The sequence below is a fragment of the Natator depressus genome, chromosome 10 (assembly GCF_965152275.1).
Source record: "Natator depressus isolate rNatDep1 chromosome 10, rNatDep2.hap1, whole genome shotgun sequence".
In the NCBI taxonomy this organism is placed as follows: Eukaryota; Metazoa; Chordata; order Testudines; family Cheloniidae; genus Natator; species Natator depressus.
In genome coordinates, this window is record NC_134243.1 from 36,389,313 (window position 1) to 36,404,348 (window position 15,036).

At 46.3% G+C, this 15,036-nt stretch overlaps 1 protein-coding gene and 1 long non-coding RNA gene across 12 annotated transcripts in view; one reads left to right on the forward strand and one right to left on the reverse strand.

Annotated features, from left to right (window-relative positions):
• The window catches only part of LOC141995026 (ankyrin repeat and fibronectin type-III domain-containing protein 1-like), a 559,159-nt gene that overhangs the window by 476,515 nt on the left and 67,608 nt on the right, over nt 1-15,036 (forward strand). For 7 of the 11 annotated variants that reach the window (XM_074965740.1, XM_074965735.1, XM_074965739.1 and 4 more), the window contains one exon: nt 3,460-3,588. The exons of 3 other annotated variants lie outside the window; for them this stretch is intronic. In XM_074965740.1, coding sequence (XP_074821841.1) covers nt 3,460-3,588 — 129 coding nt within the window. Of the gene's footprint in view, nt 1-882; nt 1,457-3,459; nt 3,589-15,036 lie in introns of those variants that run through there. One more of the 11 variants, XM_074965744.1, reaches the window with a different exon arrangement.
• On the reverse strand, nt 1,063-14,281 carry LOC141995028 (uncharacterized). The gene is made up of 3 exons (XR_012641236.1): nt 14,199-14,281; nt 6,422-6,614; nt 1,063-3,138 (listed from the first exon to the last, which is right to left on the reverse strand). It is a non-coding gene; the product is annotated as an uncharacterized LOC141995028 (long non-coding RNA).

The window sequence follows — 15,036 nt, forward strand, 5'->3', positions numbered from 1 at the left end:
GAGCTACACCTATAGAGCCCCACAATCCTCAGATTCTGCCCTCAGTTTATACCAATGCAGCTCCATGGAAGACAGAGTGGCACAGAGGTAACCAATGGCTAAATTTATTTGAGAATGACCTTCATGATGTGCAAGCAGAACTAGATTGCAGCAGCTTTTTTATTTTGAGGGGGGTCTAACAGAAAGGATAAGCATCAAATCTGAGTCACAAAAGTCAGTGGTGGAGACTCTGCATGTGCAGGTCTGGTGGGTTTGGTGATGCTGTTTGGGGAAAGTCCTGTTTCAGAGCAGACGAGTGTGACAGGTTGGATCACAGAAACCCTCTTGGGGCTGCGAACTGATGTACCAAGACTACTTCTGCCCCTGCTTTCCATACTCTGGGTTAATTAACAAGTAAAAAGTGATTTTATTAAATACAGACAATAGGATTTAAGTGGTTCCAAGTAGTAACAGACAGAACAAAGTGAATTACCAAGCAAAATAAAACCAAACACACAAGTCTATGCCTAATACAGTAAGAAAACTGAATACAAATAAAACCTCACCCTCAGAGGTGTTCCAGTATGTTTCTTTCACAGACTGCACACCTTCCTAGTCTGGGCACAATCTTTCCCCCTGGTACAGCCCTTGTTCCAGCTCAGGTGGTAGCTAGGGGATTTCTCATGACTACAGCCCACTTTGTTCTTCTCCAGCCCCTTATATGGCTTTGGCACAAGGCGGGAATCCCTTGTCTCTCTGGGTCCCCACCCCCCACTTCTAAATGGAAAAGCACCAGGTTTAAGATGGATTTCAGTACCAGGTGACCTGGTCACATGTCCTGTGAGACCCCCCCCCAAGCCTCCATTCCTCCCAGCCTGACTCACAGGAAGGCCTGCCTGCAAACAGAGCCATCCACAGTCAATTGTCCTGGCTGATGGGAACCATCAAGATTCCAAACCACCATTAATGGCCCACACTTTGTATAATTACAATAGGCCCTCAGAGTTATATTTCAAGTTTCAGATACAAGAGTGATACATTTATACAAATAGGATGACCACACTCAGTAGATTATAAGCTTTGTAATGATACCTTACAAGAGACCTTTTGCATGAAGCATATTACAGTTACATTATATTCATACTCATTAGCATATTTTCATAAAATAATATAGAGTGCAACTTCACAACGAGGATTTAAAACAAAACGGAGTAAAACACAGAGGAAATGGCTCAGGCTGGCAGTGGCTACCAGCAGCTGAGGAAGACTTGTGGGACCCCTCTGGGAAGCCTGCTGATGCTGCTTCTGACATGCATCATTCGATCACTGCTCTCACTGGGCAAGGTCCACCATCCCATTTCAGCACCTCACACTGGCTTTTCTGGCTTCTTCCCGCCTGGGCATGCTTCAGGGAGCAGTGCCATGGAACCATGCAGAGGAGTCCACTCTGAAGAAGTGAACTGCAACCCAGCCTGAGGTAGGGCTGAGGGTTTTCACTCATTCTTGTCTTCTTTTGGATCAAGAGGAGTGTAGGGGCTTGGTGCTGGAGGTTCAGGAGGGCTGTAGCATAGCAGAGGGGATGCAGTTATGTCTCAGGGCTGGAGGTTCCCAGGGTAATGTAATGCATTGCCAGCAGATCGAGGGGAGGTGATTATTCCCTTCTATTTGGCACTGGTAAGGCCACATCTGGAGTGTTGCGTCCAGTTTTGGGCCCCACACTACAGAAAGGATGTGGATAAATTGGAGAGAGTCCAGCGGAGGACAATGAAAATGATCAGGGAGCTGTGGCACATGACTTACGAGGAGAGGCTGAGGGAACTGAGCTTGTTTAGTCTGCAGAAGAGAAGAGTGAGGGGGGATTTGATAGCAGCCTTCAATTACCTGAAGGGGGTTCCAAAGAGGATGGAGCTCGGCTGTTCTCAGTGGTGGGAGATGACGAACAAGGAGCAATGGTCTCAAGTTGCAGTGGGGGAGGTTTAGGTTGGATATTAGGAAACACTATTTCACTAAGAGGGTGGTGAAGCACCGGAATGGGTTACCTAGGGAGGTGGTGGAATCTCCATCCTTAGAGGTTTCTAAGGCCCAGCTTGACAAAGCCCTGGCTGGGATGATTTAGTTGGGGTTGGTCCTGCTTTGAGCAGGGGATTGGACTAGATGACCTCCTGAGGTCTCTTCCAATCCTAATCTTCTATGATTCTGTGATGCAATATAGTAGCAGCAATGCAGGGGTGTCTCAGTGCTGGGGATTCCTGGAGGCTGTAAAGTAGCAGAGGGGATGCAGGGGTCTCGGTGCCAGAGGTTCCCGGGGGCTATAACGTAGCAGTGGGGACACGGTTTTCTCAGTACTGCAGATTCCTGAGGGCTGTAACGTAGCAGAGGGGATGCAGGGGTGTCTCAGTGTTGGAGGCTCCTGGGGACTGTAATGTAGCAGAGGGGATGCAGTCACATCTTGGTTATGGATCCTCCGAGGGGCCGTTCTCTAAAATTGCTCAGTGGCTGCCACCCTGGCCTGTTGCTTTCCATCCATGCGGGAAAGAGGTGTGGTCAGTGAAAAGACCTGACATTTGAACTTATGCGCAGACATATGAGTTCTATTTGCTGTTCCAAAATGTCTCCTCAGTGGGTTTATTTCCAGATCAACCCCCAGAATGAAAGCTGCTCAGTGTTTCCAATCCCAGGCTGGGGATGTGCAAGCGCTCTGGGCTTTTTGTGAATGGGAGTGTGGTTGTGACAGAAGTTTCACGTGTGCCATTCCCAGCTGCCTTTGCTTCTCTCTGTGGAGGTTGCTGAGTCTCTGGCTTGTGCTGACCATCTTGCCAAGCAGTGAGACAAGCAGCATGCGGGGAGCCCAGAGCAGCCAGTTTCCATCCATTTGCTACTGCCTTTCCCATCACAGGAACTCTCCGGATCGACACTGAAGCAAAACATTCACACCTTACAGGGTTGTTTTATTTCTGCTTGAGCAGGAAGCTGCAGCCGATGAGGAGTTAGAACCTCATGTTGTTGGGGTTGCAGATTCGCCATGGCAAGAAGGATTTCTCAGCTGTTGAGCAGCAATCGCTCTGCAGATACGGGTGCATCTTGCTCACATGCTCTTGTTCTCTGATTTAGCTAACTGCATTCTGCTCCAGACAGGGCTCAGTAACACATTCTCTTTCACTGATTAGGGAAGAAAAGAACAGCTCTTACTCTGTTCGTATCCAGGTGGATAGAATCATGCCTAATGCTATGGAGCCAAGACCTGCTGCTCCATTATATCCATGCAATACTGCTGGCATCAGCAGGGCTGTGCAGATGCAAACGATAGAATTTGTCCGGCTAAATCAATTCTAAAACTGTTGCTGCTTCATACCTACCCCTCTGAGCCTCCTGCTGCTTCACTCCTGCTTCCTATGAGCATCCCTCTGCCTTGACCTGAACCTGCCTCTGGTCCCTACGGTGCTGCAGCGAAGTTAACACCTCTCCTTTCCCCCTCCCCAGGTCGGAGAGCAGCCTCTCTAAGTTTGCCCATCGCTTGTCAGTTAAGCAGAAGCAGGAGAAGAGGAGGAAAGCTGAGTATGCCTCAGCTGAGCTGCCTGCAATCCGTCCCAGGTCTCTGAGCATTGAATGGTAAGAGTTTCAGGGCAGGGCTGAGAGGAAAGAAGCTTTGGACCCCAGCCCTCAGCTTTCTGCTGAGATCCCCGCAGAGTAGGGAGCTCTTTGGGGTTGTCTGAGCCCCACCACAGTTGCTGTTGTTGGTTAGTGCTGAGTGATGTCGGGGGTGTACAGAAAGGGTACTAGGAGGCTACCCATTCGCACTCCTCCTCCCAGCACTGGAAGCTACCCTCTACCAGACAGAATGGTGAAAGACACTTGCAGTAGAAGCCTGGGGTGCAGCCACTGTCTCCCAGCCTGAGCTGGAGCAGCTCACTGGGGTCTCGGACACTTCCCCAGTGATGTGAGGCAGAGGGGACGCCATGACTGACCTCTTCCAGCATGTGAGGCAGGGGTGACCCCCTACCTCCTAACAGACCCTTCACAGTGTGAGGCAGAGGGGACCCACCTATCATAAACCCCTCCCAGCATGAGAGGCACAGGGGACCCCCCCCCACAGGCCACTGTAGTGTGTGACAGAGACCCCCCCCCAACAGGCCCCTGTAGCATGTGAAGCAGAGGTTGACCTCAGGGGTTAAGTGGTATAGGACACAGAAAGCTGTTATTACTTCCAGGATGGAACACAGAGAATGATTAGGGTTAAAGGTGCCAAAGGAAGACAGCTCTCTGCCCATGTTGGCAGAGGGGACTCGGGAGGCTAAAAGAAGCTTTGCAAGGTTTGGAGTCAGCACTGGGTTCCTGTTTGCCCTGCTAGTCCATGAATGTATCTCTGGGGGAGCAGGGAGCATGCTCCGGGAGGTGTGTGGGAGGCAGATGATGAGCGCTAACTATGTGGGATGGATACAGCTTCGGCAAAAACTTTTAATTAAGACGATTATTTGTTCTGAGTGAATAAACAAACTCGCTGCCCGGTGTTATTGCAAAACAAAGGGATCCAGGCTCCAATGCCGAGTCCTTTGGCTCGAGGTAAAGAGAAGCCAGGAAACCAGGCAAAGGAGGTCTTTTGCTTGAACAGCCTCTAGACACCTTTACATTCTCCCTCCTTTAGGAGCTTTGGAGGGGTGGAGCAGGAAGCTGAAGCCACGTGGGACTCTTTGCCCACGGCTTCCACCCCTTCATTCCACATGCAGGCCCCACCCTGCCTCCCTCACCAGCTGTCAGGGGATCAGTGCAACTGGCACCTTGTCAGCCAGCCACCCACCTAATGTATATAAACTGGAGCAGGCTGCGGTTGTAGGAGGCAGGGTTGTCTGATGGTTAGAGCATGGTGCGAGGTGTCAGGAGATTTGGGATCTATTCCTAGCTCTGCCATGGACTTGCTCTAGGTAAGTGACTTCACTTCACGGTGCCTCATTTCCTCCTCTGTAAAATGAGGGTCATGATCCTTGCCTCCCTTTGTAAAGTGCTTTGAGATCGTTGGGTGACGTGCTCTAGCAGTGCAAAATATTCTTATTGTGGTGTTCTGTAGGTGTGACACCCCTCCACCCCTGAGACTCTGCATGCACTGCTCCAGTTTGAGCTAAACTGCCAGCTTTATTCTGAGACTGCTCACCTGTTTGAGATGGAAATAATTTATCCATGGTTTGTGTGTCTTGATGAGATAGCAATGGGCGGGCTCCAAGACTCAATCCTCTCAGCATTAGGGAAGGATTTTTCTCAAAATGGGAATTGTGCCTTTATTATTATTATTATTATTTATTATTGATTGGATAAAGAAATCAGAACTTTAAAAAAAAATCCTTAGGAATGTCAAGTCTTTTTTTTCCCTGCTTTTGCTGGAGAATTCTGGGCCATTTATTCTAAGCTCTAACTGCTTCATGGAAGGAGTGAGGGTGTTGAATCCTTCAGATAGGCTGCCTTTCTCCAGAATGGTAATTAGGCATCAAAGTTAAATAGGTATGAACAAAACCCACAGAGTTTTAAACAACCTGACTAAAAATCCCTTTCCTTTCCAATTGCTCAGCTTTCACTCTCATAGCTCTTCTGATGTCCTCATTCCATCCTTCAACCACCATGGGATCTTCCAAACTAGACAAGACCTAAATTTCTAATGTGCAATCCAAAAAACAAACAAAAAACCCAGTTCAGCCCTTCTTTTTCCAGCATAAAGAAGCAAAAAAGGCACAAGCCCAATTCCCATCCATCCCCCTTTGCTGGTCACCTTTAACCATTTAATTCTTACCGAGTTTCCATATTATCTCTAGAGTATATTTCAGCTTCAGCTGTCAGTGCTGGGGGGAGCCAGCTGTCTCATGTTTGTTTGGCAATAATAAATGATAATATTTCACCGAGTTTTGTGAGGTAGCCTGGAAACAAATCCTTAGTGAGGAGTAATCACCTTTAGGTAAAACTTGCCAAATACAACCACTTTGGAGACCAAGGATAGACAATCTGTGGCTCAGATGCATCAGAAGAAGTAGGTTTTTTACCCACGAAAGCTTATGCCCAAATAAATCTGCTAGTCTTTAACGTGCCACTGGACTCCTTGTAATTTTTCTAATGTTATCCCACCTGTCGGGGGTTCTAATGCCTGAATGTAACCTGGAATGTACACTGGAGTGTAACAATCATCCTTCAGTCACATTTGTACCCAGCAGTTTGCAACACCTGTGGCTCACTTACACCTTCCTCCCTGCACAGGTATGCTAAGAGTACTTCCCTGTCAACCCACCATAATGCACCCATAGAGATCAGGCATTGTCTGACTCCCAGCATTGCCAGAGCAAAGGGGGTGGAGGCAGCCATTGACTTCTGCTGGCAGCACACTGCAGCACGAGGTGGGCCATTTCTAGGCAGGGGAAACCCAGCTCTCGGGGTCAGGCTGGTGATACTGTAGGAAAGCACTAACTTCACTTGTGAAGGTGTAGCTAAGGGCTGCACTTCTTGTTCTTCTCCCAGGCCTCTAGACGAGGTACTATGCCTCTCCAAGGCACCCCATCCTCAGGCATCGCAGCTGGGCAATTTGCTTCTTCCTCTTCTTTTGGGAGACCAGGTTCACAAGTGTTCAGTCAAGCAGTGTGAATAATGGGGCTTGCAAGTCACTGGGGTGGAGGAAAGAAATGTTTTGGGTCAACCCAAGAAATTTTTCAAAATGTTCAGAAAATCCAAAAATCAAAAAATTGTTTGGGTCAAACAAAATATTTTGTGTCAATTTTGCTCCATTTAAAATGGTTTTGGGTGTATTTTTAATCAAATTAAAGGAAGTTTCAAAACAAAAAGTCATTTTGAACTGAAAAATTGAAACATTTCATTTAGAAAAATGTCAAAACAGAACAGATTTTTTTCAAAATCTTGGGGTGCTTGGGGGTTTTGACTGAAACATTTCAGCAAAACCAGCACGAATCTGCAAAACATTTCGGTGTTGCTGAAACTGCATTTTTTGCCGAAAAAATATTTTGGCCAAAAAATTTCACCTAGCTCTAGTGTTCAGTAGTCAAGTGTGCAAAAGAAAGTGGACTAAGACAGCACAACATTTAGGCTTCATTCCTTCCTGCACATATTCTGACTTCTCTCATCAAGAACTTCTTGACAGGTCTCAAAGATACTACCCTATGCATTAGCTTGGAATGATTAGCTTTTTAGTGGTAAATGTTGATTTCACCACACACACACAAGTTGACAAAAAATATTTCCATCAATAATTGAAATGTACAGAGGCAAAGTAAGGAAAATGATACTTGAGAACTTGTTAGCGTTTGATTTAAGGACATTGACTTTGTATGTTTTGACATGATGTTGACATTTTATGTTTTAATTATTATAAAGTTTTAACTTTTTGAATCTCAACCTCTGCTCTCATTAAATAATTGTCTGATCCCCCCCCACCCCTCCCAATTTCCTACAACTGAAAATTTAAATAAATAAAAATAGAGGAAAATGCTTAAAACCCATAATTTTGTGCAACCGTAAAAATTTATATTGAGAATAGAAAAAATGCTTAAAAATAAACATTGATATTATCTGTCAAAATTATAACCTAAAAATCGAATTCTGCCAAGCCTATATATACATAAGCATACTGTAACAGTCAGAGCCATAACTGAGCCCCTAAGCATCTTAATGTCTTCATAGGATATTGTTTGGATCTTCTACTTACCCCTTCCGCTGTTGTTCTGGTTCAGTAGGAAATCCAGGAGCTGCAGTAGGCATATTGTTCCAGTATGAGAATTTAATTTACTTTCAAACATACATGGCCAAGTTTTCAAAGCCGCAGCATGCCTGTGCGGACACCCACATGCACACTGTTCAGCACTAACATGCACTGGCAGATAATAGCATTTTAAACCCATCACCTAAGCTTTGGGGTTGGTGCTGGAAAAGGGTGTGTGCAGGTGCTCACATCCACAATATTGTGGACGGACGCATATCTGCAAGCTGAGTGGATTGCCATTCGAAAATGTGGACCACATGTGGAGGTAACACTTTGTACGCTAAAGCCAGGCCCTGCAAAGGGGACATTTACTTGCTTGGCTTTGTAATGTCATCATTCCATTAGCTCCCCCAGACAGTGGGGTTTTGCTTGGACCTGGAGGTCTGCAGTTGTCTTTGCAGGACTGGAACCCACGTTGTCAGTGCTTGGACATGTACATTTACATTCCTCAGTTTTATGTAAAAGTACCTAATGTGTACTTGTAAATCAAAATTGCAGGCTCTTTTTGGTGTGTGTATGGGTGTGGGTGTGTGTTTGTGGCTCCTAGCAAGTGGGGTCCAAGAGCAGGCCTCTTATTTGTTCTGGTAACATAAATAATAATACGTATGTTGGTACATATCCAATTCATTGATTACCTCTCACAGCACTCCATCAGGTGTGTAAGTGTTCCTCATTCTTCAGATGTGGAAACTGAGGCACCAGGAGGCTGAAGCTAAAATTTTCAAATTTTGAGGCCCACTGATTTGAAGTGCCCATTTAGGGCTGGATTTTCCGAGTTACTGAACACCCACAATAAGAGCCGCAGTTATTTAGCTCCTCTGAAAATCAGGCCCTAAATGTCAGAAGCTGAGCACCCAAAAGAGTAGGCACCCAAGTGCTGCTTTTCAAAGGAATTTAGCTTTCCAAAACTCAATGATTTCAACAGGAGCTAGGCACCTAGATGCTTTGGAAAATCCCATTAGGTGCCTAAATACCTTTTAAATATCTGCCCCTCAGTGATTAGCCCCCAAGATCACACAGGCAGTCAGCATCTGAGGAGAGTCTAGAACCCAGCTTGCTTGGCTCCTCTTGCCCTGTGTCCATGAGATGCAAAACATCAATGGTCCCTGTTGGTCCTGTGGCACAGTACACGCTTTATTTAGGCAGCACATATTTATGTACTCTAAAAAGCAAGTGAAACAAGATTTTGCTCCTGAGTTTAGCTGTAACTACACGATGCCTGCTATGTTCTACTTGGTAAGAAAAAGGGTGGGGGGGAGTGAAGTATTGAGAAAACACTTATTTCATTCATATGTTATTTACTAATATAAGTACTTCATTATTAGACTTTTTTAGGCTATTTTTTTAAGCTGGTCCCACAAAGTCCCTTCTGTTAGGGACCTATGAATATGCCATACTGCCTCAGACCGTTGGTCCTTCTCGTCTGGGATCGTGCTCATGGCAAATCCCAATACTTAATGCTTCAGAGGCCAGGCTGGTTGTGGGGCAGTCTGATGTGCAGTGGGAGGGGTAATGCAGAGAGTGGAATATCCACGTAGTGGCTTTTGTAGGATATATGAAGAAGGCCTGAACAGTGTTTTTATTTTTAAAATTATTCTTTCCCTGCTTATTTCTTATATTAGAAATTCAGGTCTGTTGTGTTGAAAGATTGTATAGGCAGGTGGAGAAATTCTAAGATTATGGTATCACAGGTTCCAAGAGAGAGCAAGCTAGGAAATTGAGAGAGGAAAGGATTTTCAGTGACACTGTTTATAACTTATTGATTTCTGTTTGTTTGTAATACCTGTTTAACTCCAGTGACCAAGCAACACATGGGAGAAAAGGTCTCGTTGTTAAAGATTCAGCACCTTCTCCTACTCAAGTAAGGACTGAGAAAATAAACATCCCACCTCTAACACCTTCAATGAGTCCTCTAGCAAACCGGAGATGACAAAATTTGACATTCTTGGTTTTTCTAAGGTTAAAAAAAAAACAAGGAGAAATCTTCCCACAAACCAATTTTATCCCTTTGCCACAGATCACCTTTAACTTTTTGCATACTTAGAAATTATCAGTTATTTCTCTATTTTACATCATCTCTTAAGCAGCTTTAAATCCATAATAAAGTCTGTGTTTAGCTTGTCCCTTTAACACCCTCTTGCAAGGGACTTCATCAGAAATTCTAGTGCCTTTGTCTCAGATTTCATCTCCTTCGATGCTTCTTTTTTTCATGCTCCGGGCTTGTATCTTTCAGTTCCATTTGATTTGGTTCCTCTTTCATTAATTCACTCTCTCCTTTTCCGTTTTTTCTTTCTTTAACCTCGGGTTCTCTCTGCTTCTCTTCCCTCTCTACTTTTCCTTTCCTGCCCCTTTACCTCTGGTTGTTTTGCATATTTCCCCGATTTGTTTCTTTCCCTTCGTTTATGTTCTTTTTTTCTAATTGCTCCCCCCTTCTCTGCACTTCTTTCTCACGTTTTTCACATTGGGGAGCCTCACTGTAATGTATCATGAGACTAGCTTATTCTAAGCTATTTTAGTAAAAATACTGTACATTCTACACTTTCCCGTGTATCTCTGCTCTGCATTTTGGCAGCCCATTGCAAGCAGTTAAAGGATCACTGATGAGAGGATGTTTGGGTTCAGTTCCTGGCTGTGCATTTGTAAATCAGTTAATCTCTGTTCCTCAGTTCCCCCTATTTGTAAAATGAGGCTAATAAGGAAACCTAGACGTTGAAGCTTATTGAAGGTTGGATTGTGCCTGCCCCTGTATGGCTGGGGAAAAGAGGCAAGAAGGTTTCCCCTTTATGCCCCTACACACAGACCAGGTAGACTTGCTGATCATGCATTCCCCTGAGCACAAGGACTGTGCAGGATTAGCATCCACAAAAGCACTAGCCTCTGGCAAGTATAGCTGACCCTGAACATTGTAGTGTGGGTAGGACCTAAAAAGGGTGCTCCCTCTGCAGTAGAGCCCTTAGAGATACCGTGCCTTCTTTTGGCAAGGTGCGTCCCGGCGCTCCAGGTTGGGGCAGTGTGTCTCTGCAGTACCGGCCCCTTTCCAGGCACCACAGAGGAGCCAGGTGTCATTGCATTATTATTGGCAGATTGCTCAAGCCCACATTTTAGGTTTGGTTAAAAAGCAAAACGCTTTTAATGGAAATGTTTTTATGATGTAGTTTCAAATTTTGTAATGCTGTAGACTTTCTCTTTGGGTTTAAGTATTCCCTTACGGTATGTGACCTCCACAATTGCAGATTTGGGCTGAGGCATGAGAACCAGAATGTGAAAATGATTCGCACTCCACATGGAAGTGACCAGTGTGTTTTCATTGTCATATCCTAGTACTCCTGATTTACATGAGGTTAAGTGAGATGAGATTTAGGCCTGTTTAATTTTCAAGCTCCTAAGAAGACCTTAGCCAAAGAGAGGAAAAAATAACTAGAGTGTGGGGGGGAAAAGAACAGCCCTTGATAATTAAAGAGGGGGTGGGGGACATATGTGTGGGTCTGGGGTATGTGCAGGTGCTTTGGTTAAACCTGTGACTAGTGAGAGTGTTCCTGTCACATGAGATTTTCAAAGCAGGCTTAGAGCTGAGGATGCCCAAAGCCCACTAAATTAATGGGAATGGAGTGTCCAGTTCCCATAGGCGGCTTTGCAAATCTCAGCCACTATTCCTAAACCACATAGGCCTTCCCCAGAATCTCATGCAGTGCTCTGAATGGGGCAGGCACAGTGTTGAAACAAACCTGGAGGCACTTTGTCTCGACTGGGAGCGCTTTAAGCCATCACGCAGGAACAATGGCCAAGCTATGGGGTCATTTGTTCTGGTATTTCAGCAGCTTCTCATGATTTATGGGATGTTTTGTTCTGCTGCTTGTCTTAGCTCCCCCCCCCACCCTCCCTGTCTCTCTCCCTTCTCCATTTCAACTTTTCCTCCCCCCACTCGCAATTCCCCTAATAACTTTGGAGTCTCTCTGCCTTATGAAGTAATGGTATCTGTGACTTATTGAATTAGCTGTATGGAATTGGACTTTGACACTGCACTTGCGGTCTACTCCAGTGTGCGATGCTGCTTTGTGAAACTTAGGATTGCCAAATGCTAACACACAGTAGGACCTGAGCCTAAGCTCTTCGTTCCGACTACACTCCCACTGGCTTTTCCGACAGAGTTTTGCTTTAATAAGTGATTCAGGATCAGGCTCCTGGAAACTAGGTTTGTGTTAAACGAATGTGGGAAAGAGGAACTGCAGTCCAGAAACTAGGGAGGCTCCTGTGTAAGTGCTGAACTCCCTCCTCCTCTCACCACTCACTGAAAGGGGGGGCTTTATGTTAAGGAGGGGGGTTAGCTGTTTACCTACTGGAACACCATTTTCCATACCAAGATCACCTTGGAATCTTCTCCCATCTAGCCAGGGTCCCCTTCCATCTAGCTGCAAACCTCTTGACCCCTGTTCTCAACCCCCAGGTTGAGAACCTCTGGGGCTAAGCTCCTGAAGTAGGAGCCAGATGATTTGGTTTCAGCTGTGCCCCAGACTCCCTCTGTTACCTTGGGCAAATCACTTAGACCCAGATTCACAAAGGAATTTAGGCTCCTAACTTCCACTGATTTCAATGGAAGTTAGGAACTGAAATAGCTTTGACAACCTGGGCCTTAAGCGCTGAGCCTCAATCCCCCCTCTGTAAAGTGGGGATAGCACTTCCCTGCCTTCCTGATGTTATGAGGATAAATTAATTAATGACTGTGAGGTGCTCACATCCTGTGGTGAGGTGGCCCATAAAGGTACCCAGAGAAAAGAAAGCTTTGTCATTAGTAAATAATTTACAGTGAATAATTTATTTGACAAAAATCATCTTTTATCCTTGTAGTGGGGTGGTCACCTGCTCTGGCCCTGAAAGGCGAGAGGAGCAGGGGAGCTCCCGCCTGGCAACTCCCCAGGCTGCAGGCCTTGTCAAAGGCCAAACCAGGTACTGGGGTTGCAGAGGCTGCAGCCCAGGGGTTAGGCAAAGGTAGCAGGTCCAAACCCCCCTTTACCAATGATGAATGGTTTATACACTGCAGTCTGCCCCAGCGAGTGGGGGCTAGATGGTGACTGGCAGTGCCATAGACTGAGGCGAGGTGGGGACAGAGGATTGGGGGTTCCCTGGGGAGGGGAGACCCAGAGCTGTGGGGTTACTGCAGGGGGTAGAACTCTGCTGTAGAGGGACACGGGGGGTCAGTGGCAGGTGAGACACTGGCATGCAGAGAGCGCTCTGGGGCAGCAGAGCTAATTTCCAGGACTACCGACAGGAGGCGCGGCACCGGTGAGTGCCACCTTGCTACAATCCTGTTCGCAAAGTTCTCTGCAAACAGTGTGAGAGTCTCAAAGGTAATTGCTGTTTTGAAATAATGCAGCACATAATCCATGGCCTGCGGATCATTCACAAATTGCAAACAAGTCACAGTTTGCACCATGTTGGTTCTGTAAGTCCTGTTTCCAGCAAAGAGTTACGCATTAGAGCTGAAAATCCCCCCCCCCCTTTTTTTCAGCAGAGAACTTTAGCCCTCACAGAAACAGGGTCATTAATGCCATTGAATCAAAATGCACTCTGGGATTCAAACCAGCATTTCTCCCCCGCTCTGTTTGCTCCAGTCATTTGCATGGGCAGGGGCGAAGCAGGAGAATCTTGACATGATTTGGGAGATGCTTTTGTAAACTCATCTTGTATTTTAAGCCCAGCACGTGAAATTAGGCCCTGTGCTGTGGACCATCACACAAGGCCAACACACTACAAGCCTCACTTAAGGATTAAGTACCGCCTAGTGTGTGGTCCCCTAGTTGGGGGGGGGGGGGAGGAGGGGGGATTTCTCTCAGGGTGAATAAAGCAGCAGTGTGCAAGATAGAAGCTGGTGCTGAAAGCTTGTGAGAAAGTGGGTAGAGAAGTGAGCGAGCACCCATTTCTGCAATGAACTGGGAAGCCTTATGCAACAGCAGATAGCACCCTTCAGTGATGTGATGGAGCCACTTATAGTGTTCTCTTTGTACTGCCAGATGGTTGCTGCTTAATCTTAATATGCTGATGTTAGAAACCAGGAGGCTTCATGATAAATAGACCATGGCAACAAGAGCCTGCTCCAAAGCCCATCGGAAGCAATGGAGAGACTCACTTGATTCAGGCCCTACCTGTGTAGTAAATGACGTCCTCCACTGTTTGCAGCCGTGCCAAATAACAGGCAGTGGCTTTTGAAAACTTCAGTTGTGAGGTCAAAGCTTGTGAGAAGCACAAATACTGGAGTAATTTCGACCTAAGTGTGACCTTTACACTGGGGCTAAGTGGACGTTCACCAGATTCACAACATTTAGTTTAGAAATGTCCACCACTTCTCCCTCAAGAAATAAGGGCAGCTGGGAGAGCCAGTGTTTATCTGGGGCCTGGTCTACACTGGGGGAGCAGGGGATCGATCTATGTTACACAACTTCCGCTACATGAATAACGTAGCTGAAGTCGACGTACTCACTGCGGTGTCTTCACTGTGGTGAGTCGGCTGCTGTCGCTCCCCCCTCAAAGCTGCCTGCATCTCTCATGGCCCTGGAGTGCAAGAGTCCGCGAGAGAGCACTCAGGGGTCGATTTATCGTGTCTAGACTAGACACAATAAATCAACCCCCGCTGGATCAATTGCTGCCGGCCGATTTGGCAGGTAGTATAGACCTACCCTAGGACCTACACAAATCAATGTTTACTTCTGCTCTTACTGTTGATTTGGCAGCCCCAGCTAGTCCCTAGTCCTGCAGACTGCTCTGTGCAGAAGGATCCCATCCATTGTGGCTTTGCACAGATACACCTTGTAAGGCCCACCCACACAGAACAGTTTGCAGGATGGGGTCTCAGCACTGTCACTGGAGCTATGCTGGCATCGTCAGTCATGCTGGGGCACCAACGAAGAAGTAATCAAGTAAAAAGCCAGGTTTCTTTTCCGTTCATGGGGAAAATCAAATTATTGTTATTTGTATTCCAGTAGCTCCTAAATGTGCCATTTGAGATCAGGGCCCCATTGTGCTCAGCACTGCACAGAAACCTTGCCCTGAAGAGCTCACAGTCCAGACAAAGGGTGGGAGATGGGAAGTATTATCTCCGTATTTCAGACGGAGAGCCAAGAGTACATCTACACAGTGCATAGTTAGTCCGAGTGATTGGCACCTGGATCTGGGCACGCAGGTTAGCCTAGCCTGGATGCAACATCCCCTACCTGTGTTACTGTGTCCTCACTGTTTCTGTGCTTGCCTGTACGTGTTCATGGGCATATGCCATGGTTCTTTGTGCTGAGATGCTCTAGGATTCTTTTCCTGTCACCTGT